Genomic DNA, 10,711 nt, shown 5'->3' on the forward strand with positions numbered 1-10,711 from the left:
AATGTCTCGGAAATCCCATTAACCATGAGTAAACAGTTGCTTGAGATCCACCCGTACCTTCTTTCTGCTGCTTTTCCTTGAGGAGTTGAGGGGAGAGATGGCCCGCAGTGCCTGGAGAATTCTTCCTCATCAGCATATATAGCAGTGCTGTGTAAGGGAGGGTCTACAAAAGATGTTTTTAAAAAGGGCATTCAGAAGTCTGGCTGTCTGAGCAGTATTCAAGTTTGTTCCTTTACACTGGAGTATAAAGCAACCTGTGTTTAAATGGCTAACAAAATCAAAACCAATTACATATGCTACTTATGATCTCACACCTCAACAAGAAAAAATGTAAACCACTTCACCAATAAATACATGGACAGTTAAGCTATAACCTTACTGTCCTTATATATTATATGGAAACTTTTAAATGAGCTAAAAGATAAACAGGAGGTCTGACATTCTTTCCTCACCTGATGGAGCATCACACATCTACCTGGGAGACACAGCATGAACAATAAACTCAGGTCTGGAGTGCTTGCCCCACTCCTGCAACTCCATTACCCCACCGAGTGCCTGGCACAGGGTGGGCACTCGACATCTGTGGATGACTAGCCCTTTGGGGAGGGACCCCAGTCCTTCCGCACTTCCCCTCCTCTCTCCTTTACTCTAGAGCCTTGAGCTAAGCGTAAAAAGTTAACTGGAATGGGGACTTGCCTGGTGGCACAGTGGTTAAGAATCCGCCTGCTGATGCAGGGGACACGGGTTCAAGCCCTGGTCCTGGAAGATCCCACATGCCGTGGAGCAACTAAGCCCGTGTGCCACAACCACTGAGCCTGCACTCTAGAGCCCGCGAGCCACAACTACTGAAGCCCGCACACCTAGAGCCCGTGCTCCGCAACGAGAAGCCACCGCAGTGAGAAGCCCGCGCACCGCAACGAAGAGTAGCCCCAACTAGACAAAGTCTGTGCAGCAACGAAGACCCAACGCAGCCAAAACTAAAAAAAAAAAGTTAACTGGAATGAAGATAAAGGAGACAATGAGATAATGAAGATAATGGAGAAACGGAGATAAAGGAGAGGAGACCACATGGCCTTGGTGGGAGGATGCTCCTACCTGCTGAGGAAGAGGGGGGTCACAGGAGAGGCCTCGACACCCTGGCCTGGGCTTGTGGTGGGGGAAGGAGGAGGCCACCAGCGTGGAGTGAATGGCTGCAGGGGCGCCTGGTAACGGCCAAGCACCCATCTCTTCACGCTCCGGCTTTAGCGTGCTGCACACATTTAAACGTTCTCAGATTTAAACGTTTCAGCTGCTTATATAATGAACATAGCAACTGCACAATTTTAAAGTTAGTAATATACTTTGTATTGGCCTCAACTAGGCAAAGGGCTTTATTTACTTTACTACTGGGAATAACAAGGGAAAAAAAGAAAACCAGACCAATTTTTAATCTCCATATGTAACCAGTCACACAAGCTGTACTCTTACTACTCAACAATAAAAAGATAAATAACCTGATTTCAACCCAAGTAAAGGATGTGAACAGACACTTCTCCGAAGAAGATACAGGCATACCTCGTTTTATTGCACTTTGCTTTATTGCGCTCTGCAGACACTGTGTTTTTTACAAATTGAAGGCTTGTGGCAACCCTGCATTCAGATGATTAGCAATAAAGTACTTTTTAATTAAGGAATGTGTATTTTTTTTTACACATAATGCTATTGCACACTTAACAGATTACCGTGTAGTGTAAACATAACTTTTATACACACTGGAAACCAAAGAATTCGTGACTCACTTTATTGCAATATTTGCTTTATTGCAGTGGTCTGGAACCGAACCCGCAGTATCTCCCAAGGTGTGCCTGCATACAAATGGCCAATAAGCGCACTGAAAAGATGCTCAACATTAGTCATTAGGGGAATCCAACTCAAGACCACATTGAGATACTACCGCACATCCATGTGAATAGGTATTATTGAAAAAAACAGAGAGGGCTTCCCTGGTGGCGCAGTGGTTGAGAGTCCGCCTGCCGATGCAGGGCACACAGGTTCGTGCCCCGGTCCGGGAAAACCCCACATGCCGTGGAGCGGCTGGGCCCGTGAGCCATGGCCGCTGAGCCTGCGCATCCAGAGCCTGTGCTCCGCAACGGGAGAGGCCACAGCACTGAGAGGCCCGCGTACCGCAAAAAAAAAAAAAGGAACTTCTGACACATGCTACAACATGGATGAACTTTAAAGACATAATGCTACATGAGAAAAAGGATACAAAAGTACAAATATTGTATGATTCCTCTCACATGAGTGGTCAAATTCATAGAAACAGAAAGCTAGAAGAGGGAGAGGGGAGCGAGGTGCCGTCGGCTATTGGGCAGAGAGTTTCCTTCAGGGGAAGGAAAGGACAAAGTCCTGAGGACGGATGGGGTGATGGCTGCACAACGACGTACACACTTAACGCCACAGAACCAGACACCAAAATGATTAAAATGGTTAATTTTGTTATGTATATTTTACCACACAAACACAATGAGATACCATTTCATACCCACTAGGATGGCTAGAATCAAAAAGTCAGATAATAACAAGAGTTGATGAGGATGTGGAGAAACTGGAACCCTCATACATAGCTGGTGGGAATGCAAAGTGGTACAGCTGCCGTGTAAACATTTCCTCAAAACGCTGAAGCAGAATCACATGACTGAGGGGTACAGTTGGCCCTCCATATCCATGGGTTCTGCATCCACAGATTCAACCAACCAGGGACTGAAAATATTTGGGGAAAAAAAATTCCAGAGAGTTCCAAAAAGCAAAACTTGAATTTGCTGCACACAGGCAACTACTTACATAGCATTTCTATCGTATTAGGTATTATAAGTAACCCAGAGATGATTGATAGTGAACAGGAGGATGTGCATAGGTTATATGCAAACACTATGCCATCTTCCGTTTGTTTTTTGTTTTTTTTTCCTGGCCACGCCACGCACCATGTGGGATCTTAGTTCCCTGACCAGGGATTAAACCCCCACCTCCTGCATCGGCAGTGTGGAGTCTTAACCACTGGACCACCAGGCAAGTCCCCACTATGCCATTTTATATAAGGAACTTTAGCATCCTCGGACTATGGTATCCACGGGGGGTCCTGGAACCAATCTCACATGGATACTGAGGGACGACTACATTCTCAAGAGAAATAGAAACACATGTCCATACAAAAAACTGGTACATGAATGTTCACAGCAGGATAACTCATAATGGCCACAAAGTGAAAACAGTGCAAATGTACATCAACTGATGAACAGATAAAAAAATGAGGTCTATCCAATGGATTATTGAACTATAAAAATTTTTAGGAATGAAGTACTGATACTACCACATAGATGAACCTTGCAAATACTACACTAAATGAAAGAAGCAAGTCACATATGACCACATACATAGTGTATGATTCTATTTAAATGAAATGTCCAGGATAGGCAGATCCATACAGACAGGAAGTAGATTTACGGTTGCCAAGGTCTGAGAAGAAGAATAGGGAGTGATTACTCCTGGGCATGGAGTTTCTTTCTGGGGTGATTAAAACGTTCTGGAATAGAAAATGGTGATGGTTGTACAATTTTGTGACTATACTAAAAGTGAATTGAATTGTACACTTTAAAAGGGTGAATTTTATGGCAAGTGAATTACATCTCAATTTTTTAAATTATGATTTCTTTTAGATGAGTAGTTAAAACATTTTTATCAAGTCATAATGAAAGGGGTATTCTGGTAATGATTACTTTTCACCCTACAAAATGTACAATATTTTATTAACAAAAATTAGACTAGAAATATTAGATGCCAAATTAAAAATACGTGACAAGTTGTACGTTTTGAAAATTCCCTTAAAACTTATTCTGGCAAAAAATGTCTGACTACTGCTGTTCTAGATGTGGGCGCACATGGCACATTCTGTACCATTTCTGGCCTCTAGAGTGGCCAGTGACACACTGACATAAGCTGTCCCGTCTGGACAACTCACACACCCCTGGTCAGCAGGTACCAGTCCTGTCTTCCTAACACTCCAAGGAACACAGGTGAAGCTCTCCTGAAGCATCCTCTGCCTCAGTGTGTTTAAGAAAAAGAAAAATTATCCCTCTGCTCCTTCCTAAATTAAAGCCCCTTACCGAATGACTGCTGGAGGTATGAAGTGAGAAATATATTTTATATTCCTCTTGTTATAAAGGTCTACAACAGGTGTCCTAATGTGGCTGGCTTGCTGACAAATGCTACTAGGAGAGCTCCACTTTGACAACACTTAACAGAGTTCTTAGTTCCAACGTACCTAGAAGTGAGAAAAATTAATTCAAATTACCAAATACTCCCCAGAACATTGCATTCATGTGCAGACAACCTCGCTTTTGTATTTGAAGGCATTTGTATATTTTTATTAGTAACTAGCCTAAACGCTGTTGCTTGAACCACTTTAAAGATTTTAGGATAAAGATTTAAAATACTAACCAAAGGTTTCATAGGGTTCTTCATCTTTCTCATTTTCTCCCAGCCTGCCGATGCTTGAGATCCCAGAATTATCAGGAAAATCAAATACATCGGTAGGCTTGTGCTTTTGGCCAGCTTCCTAAAAGTGAATAAGGTTCAAAGTCATTGAACTGGCCCGCCCAAAATGAACATTACAAAGCTGATTTACGTGGCAAGGATCCTCCCGCTATCACCGCTGCCTAAGAAGTGAGCCTTCACGCTCTTTGCGGGGCAGAGGCTCTTCTGATCATCTGAGGCAGGGGTTGGGAAGCTTTTCTATGAAGGACCAGGGGGTAAGCACAGCTGACCACTGAACAACGCAGGGCGCAGCGGCGCCCACCCTCCGCGCAGCCGAAAACCCCCGTGTGACTGCAGTCGGCCCTCCCGATCCGGGTTCCACACCTGCCGTTTCAACTGCAGATAGTATAGCACCTACTACTGAAAATAATCCGGGTAGAAGTGGACCCTCCCAGTTCAAGGGTCACCTGTATATTAGACTTTGCGGGCCGTGGGGACTGGTGCCACTACACAGCGCAGCCGTCGCACTGTGAAAGCAGACAGTGGCAACGCAGAAAGCAGCAGCACGGCTGGGCTGCAATCCAGCTTTGTGTGTGGATACTGAAATTTGACTTTCATATTTTCACATGGCATGAGACACTCCTGACTTTGCTTCAGTCATTTAAAAATATAAAAACCACCCTTAGCTCGCTGGGCTTTACAAAACCAGCAGGCAGGCTAGATCCGGCCCACAGGCCACAGCCTGACAACTCCTGAGCCCGTGTGGGCCTCGCCCCAGACACATGCCCATGAAAGTTCCTAAACACAGAGGTTAAAAACTCCTGATTGCAGGAGAGAGACGAGGGCTTACAGGGCAATATACTAATAAGCCCCAGAAAGACTGCCCCTCAAATCCCAATGAAAGACAACATACAGAAAATGGAGAAACATCCACAGTAGCTCTGGAAAATGTGGAGGGCTGCGATTAACAGACAGGGAAATATGAGAAATCCTGGAAGATATGCAGGAGATGGAATAAAACTGAGAGACAAAACAGACACTCACAGAAATCCTGGAAGATATACAGGAGATGGAATAAAACAGACACTACCACTCACAGACCCTCAGGGAAAAATGTTTCACGGAGTGTGTGTGGGTAGAACGAAGGCCAAAGAGGAGCTGACACCCTCCATCCTCCCCAAGCAGATGGGCCCGTGTAAGGCAGCTGCCTTCCCGAGGAGGGAAGAGGACCGGAAAGCTGAAGAAACCCTTCCAGAGAGGAAAAGGGGCCCCTCCAAACGGGGAGGGAGTTAGGGGAGCAGAGGGGAGAGACCGTGCAAAAGAGAAAACCAGGGGAAGGGCACAGAGCAGGGAGAGCTCCCGACGCCCGGGCACCCCCAAGCAGGCACTATCAGAGGTCATTCATGTGAATTTCCAAGGCCAGTTGGACAAGCCGCTGGAAAATACTCTGAAGTGAGCTAGCCAGAGGGTTAAACAAATGCACCTGCCTTCCACAGACATTTACTCTAAGACTCCACCCTGAAGTAAAAATACCATGCGAATGTGAAACTAAATGGAATATTATGAAATCAAACTGTGGAAAACTGTAACAACATGGAGAAATGGCTACAAGTGACAAAAGCAAAACACAGAACATTGTACAATTGTTCAAAGATGTCCATTATCCAAATGAAAATGAAACCAGCCTAGGCCCAGAAAAAGATTCAAAACGTTAGCAATGGCCATTTTCTCCATTATACTGGAAAGAGTAGGAGGAAAAGGAATATGCTTTTTCACAAGAAAACACTGAGCTTACCAAGTCTACGAAACTCTGAGTCTCCTATAAAACGTTATTTTGTATTGTCAATTACGAGAAAAATTATATTAAAATATAAAAAAGATAACTTACATCTTTCGTGGAATGTGTTCTTCTTACAGTGTTCTTTGAATATCTCGTACTAGGAAACAGCAAAAGCACACACAAGAGTTAGGAAATACTTAAAAATAACTTGGGGAAACACCAGAATTACACCTCATCCAAGCATTTTCTTTCCAAATTACATTCCTTGTTAGCTGCACTAACAATGTGCTCATGATGAAATTCAAGTAATGGCAAAATCCTTTTAGAAAGTAGAACCCATATCTCACACACTGCGTTAAATTTTTTATAGGGCAACTCATAACACCTACGTATAAATAGCATAGCTCTGCCCTCAGGGACACAGAAAACTAACGCTGTCGTCATCCTTGTCCCTCAAGTCGCAGTCAACAGCAATGGCTGGTGTTCTGCAGCAACGAGCAAGAGAGCTCTCTCTCTTTCTCAGGCACTGGACCCCCGTTCCATCCGTGCCTGGCTCTCTTACACACATTTTCTCATTTAGCTCTGAAACAGTCCTCAAGGTAGAAGTGAATCCCACGTTCCAGATGTGTATTTGCCCAAAGCCACACGCCGCCAGGAAGGAGGGAAGCCTGCGTTAGCATCTGCATCAGTTCAAACCCAGAGCTGCCCTCTTTCCGCCCTTCAGGCTCCCTCCAGTGGGCATTAGGATAAAAGGATAAAGTTGCGTACCTTCAACGGATCTTAAACAAGATATGACAATAGTGACCAGAAGAAAAAGTGGAAATATGAAAGGCAGGAAATAATCCCACCAGGAACTATGCTTTGAGTATCCTCTGTGGTCCAGGCATGGTGCCAGGGCTGGGGGGATGCCCTACACCACCACGCACAGGCCCTGACTTTCAAAAGTGCCCTGCAGACACCCGTTAGCGGAGAGTAAAGTCCGTTTAGTGTCTGAACGAGTATTTCTTTGTGGAACAAGTATTTATTTGATATAATTCCAAACTTAGAGAAAAACTGAGAATACTCTAAGAAACTTCTGTATACCCTTTACCTGCTTCACCAACTGTTTACATTTTGTCTCACCTGCTTCCTGTGTGTCTGTGTATGGTAAACTGGGGACACTGCAGTGTGTCTTTACTAAGAGGGTGTTACCTTGTGTAGTCACAGTACAACTTCCGAATCAGGAAATTTAACACTGACATCATTATCTAATCTACAGTCCATATTCAAGTTTCATCAACTGCCCCATCATGTCCTTTAAGGTTTTCCCCCAGCATTTAAAAAAAATAAATACAAGATAATATAAAACATAAGATTTCTTAAACCTTCGGTTTTATTATGTGTGTGCATACATGCACGTCTGTGTACCCATTGTGATGTAAAACATCATTACTGTGAATTACAGTAAAAAAAAAAAAAAAAGTTGGAAAACTGTTAGAGCAGTGGTTCTCAATCCTCAGGTATAGAATCACCTGGAGGGCTGGTAAAAACAAGACTGCTTGGCCCCAACTCCAGAGCTGCTGATTCAGGAAACCTGGGGTGGCCACTGGGAGTCTGCATGTCCAACAAGTTCCCGGTGGAACCACATTTGAAAACCACGGCTCTATTTGATTCTCAGACCCAAAAAAGAAGGTAGAGCAGATAGTAGTTTTACGGCCTTTACGATTCTGGGGTTCAGAAAAGTTAAGTGACATCAGTGGTCACACAGCCAAGTGACAGGACGAGAAATCAGATCATACAACTTCTTAACCCACTCTTTCCACCCTTTCTTGCCTTGTCTGTGCTCAAAAAAGTGGTCAAGCTCCCTCCTCACCTTAGGCTAGGAGCAAGATGAGGCTCCCAAAAGATGGAAACCTCGGTGATAACATACGTAAAATATTTTGGTGTATGCGCATTAGTGCGTTTTGGGGGAGGTATAAACAGATTTCAGGAGTCTCAAAGGCAAAAATGTTAATATGTACGTGTATACGTGTGTGGGGGGAGGAGGGAGGGAGGGAGAGAGAAAGAGAAAAAACCCCACTGGCCTATCAGATAAAGTTTCACTCTTGTCTGAGTTTCAGGCCCCTTATTCTTTCCCAACCCTCCTCCCCACTGGCCACGGGAGCCTAATCTCGTTTACTTAACTGCCCTGCTTCGTCCTGCTCCAGCCTGGCCCCTACGCTGTTTGGCTGCCTACACCCTCACCCGCATCTACAAATGCACCTTCTCCAGACCGCCTTCCCACGGCCCAGGTGGAACTCCTAAGGCCTTGAGTACCAGCCGGAGTGCGAAGCACGCCGAGGCCCCTCCAACCAGGACAACACAGGGCCTTGGATGCACTCCAGACGCCGCCAGCGAGACACGTGCCCATGAGTCCATGAAGAATAACATTTTAGAGAGCAGTTCTGTAACCTATTTTAAAATGCAAGCCCTTTTTTTTTTTTTTTTTTGCAAGCCCTTTTTGATTAAAAAAAAAAAAATGCTTGACTCATCCCGGCTGGACGCCCTCTTTAAGAAAAACAAGCGGCAGCTGGGGCCCCCGCGGCGGGAGATTTAGTTCAGCTTTACAGTCTGTGGTTTGTGTTACAAAAACAAGCAGGGTCTTGAAAATAAGAATACTGACTACCAGCCAGAGTGTAAGCGTCACTAGAACGTAATGTCTGGCAAGTAGTAGACACTCATTATTTGTTAGTTTCAAAATATTTGGAGTCTACTTTAGGCTACACTCACCCACACAAAGTAATGCTGACACTAGCCAACGTTCTCTCCTCCCCGCCGGCCACGGTTTTAAACTGACTCCTTTAAACCTCACCGTAATCCTTCCAAGGTGGGAATATTATTATTCCCATTTTACCGACGGGGAAACCAAGGCCCTGAGAGGTTAGTCACTAGGACAAGTTGCACAGTGGCACACGAACAGCTCCGAGAGGCCTAACCCCCAGCCCGGCGCCCCGAGACGCCACAGCACTTACCCCGAGCGCCGCACTTGCCGCGGCGGGGCCATCTCAGCCTACCGTTCACTGCGCCAGCGCAGCTCCCGAAGTTCCCGCCAAACCCCGCGCTGCTTCCAGCGGCCAATCCGGGCAGAGCACGCGGGCACGCCCCCTCCCGAGCTTGCTTCCTATAGGGCCAGGGCTCCTCCCCGTCCTAGAGCGCGAGAGAAAACTCGGCCTGGCACAGCGCGAAAGCGGAGCTGGAGTTTACGCCTTACAAGCAGTTCCTGACGGGTCCACGAGACGCCAAAGGTTTCCCGGGTTTTCCCTCACCCCACGTCCGCCGCGCACGTTTTCCGCGCTCCTGAGCCGCCAGAAAGCCCCAGGGGGCGAGGAAGGGGAGGAGCGAGTGCCGGAAAGTCGGAGGGCGCTCTCCCGCGAGGGGCGGATCCAAACCCAGGGCGGGGCGCGCTGGGTGCTTAGGAGCCTGCGCAGTTGTCTAGTGTAATGCATTGGAAATAGGCTTTGACTTTTACCCTGCTGCTGCCCTGAAGCAGTGGTGTGAGCTTGGCTTATTATTTCTACCCCAGTTTCTTCATTCGTAAATGGGGAGGGCCCCTTTTAATATTCGCTGATTCTTTGCTTTGTGTTTAAAAATGTACTATCCTGCAAAAGAAAGATGTTGGACCTTTATCACACCATAAATAAAAATGAACTTAAAATGGATCAAAGACCTAATTGTAAGAGCTAAAACTCTTAGAAGAAAACATAGGGCAAAAGCTTCACGACATTGGACTTGGCAATGATTTCTTGGATGTGACAGCCAAAAGCACAGTTTGGGATGATGTAAAAGTTCTAGGTGGTTAATGGTGGATGGTTGCAAAGCAGTGTGAATTACATAAGTAACTACACTAAGTTGTACAGTTAAAAATGGTTAAAATGCTGAACTTTATGTCACGTACAGTTACCACAATAAAAATTATTATATTTCATGCGTACTAAAGAATATAACATATATAACGTAAAGATAAAAAGGAGCACCTATGTGCTCACCACTGGGTTAGGAAAGTAATAACGGTCATTCCTTCCACGGATAACCACTCTTCTGATTTTGTGTTTCTCATTCCCATGTTTTTCTACCTTGATATATCCCTAAATGATGTATTAATTATTGTATGTTTTGTTTTGTTTTTTTGCGGTATATGGGCCTCTCACTGTTGTGGCCTCTCCCGTGGCAGAGCACAGGCTCCGGATGCGCAGGCTCAGCGGCCATGGCTCACAGGCCCAGCTGCCCCGCGGCATGTGGGATCTTCCCGCACTGGGGCACGAACCCGTGTCCCCTGCATCGGCAGGCGGACTCTCAACCACTGCGCCACCAGGGAAGCCTTATTGTATGTTTTCAAACTTTATATAAATGATATTTGGTATGTATTTTGGAAGTGCTGTTTCTTCCTCATGATTTTTAGGT

At 45.4% G+C, this 10,711-nt stretch overlaps 1 protein-coding gene across 2 annotated transcripts in view; it reads right to left on the reverse strand.

Moving 5' to 3' along the window:
• The window catches only part of CENPU (centromere protein U), a 32,472-nt gene extending 23,068 nt beyond the window's left edge, over nt 1-9,404 (reverse strand). The window contains exons 1-4 of one of the 2 annotated variants that reach the window (XM_022570956.3): nt 9,283-9,404; nt 6,401-6,449; nt 4,477-4,594; nt 58-163 (exon numbers count right to left, since the gene is read on the reverse strand). In XM_022570956.3, coding sequence (XP_022426664.1) covers nt 58-163; nt 4,477-4,594; nt 6,401-6,449; nt 9,283-9,314 — 305 coding nt within the window. In that variant the 5' untranslated portion in view covers nt 9,315-9,404. The remainder of the gene's footprint in view (nt 1-57; nt 164-4,476; nt 4,595-6,400; nt 6,450-9,282) is intronic. The other variant, XM_022570958.3, reaches the window with a different exon arrangement.
• Between the last annotated feature and the right edge of the window lie 1,307 nt (nt 9,405-10,711).

Source organism: Delphinapterus leucas, chromosome 21, assembly GCF_059928025.1.
Source record: "Delphinapterus leucas isolate spDelLeu-1000000601 "Yukka" chromosome 21, BTC_Dleu_Yukka2, whole genome shotgun sequence".
In the NCBI taxonomy this organism is placed as follows: domain Eukaryota; kingdom Metazoa; phylum Chordata; class Mammalia; order Artiodactyla; family Monodontidae; genus Delphinapterus; species Delphinapterus leucas.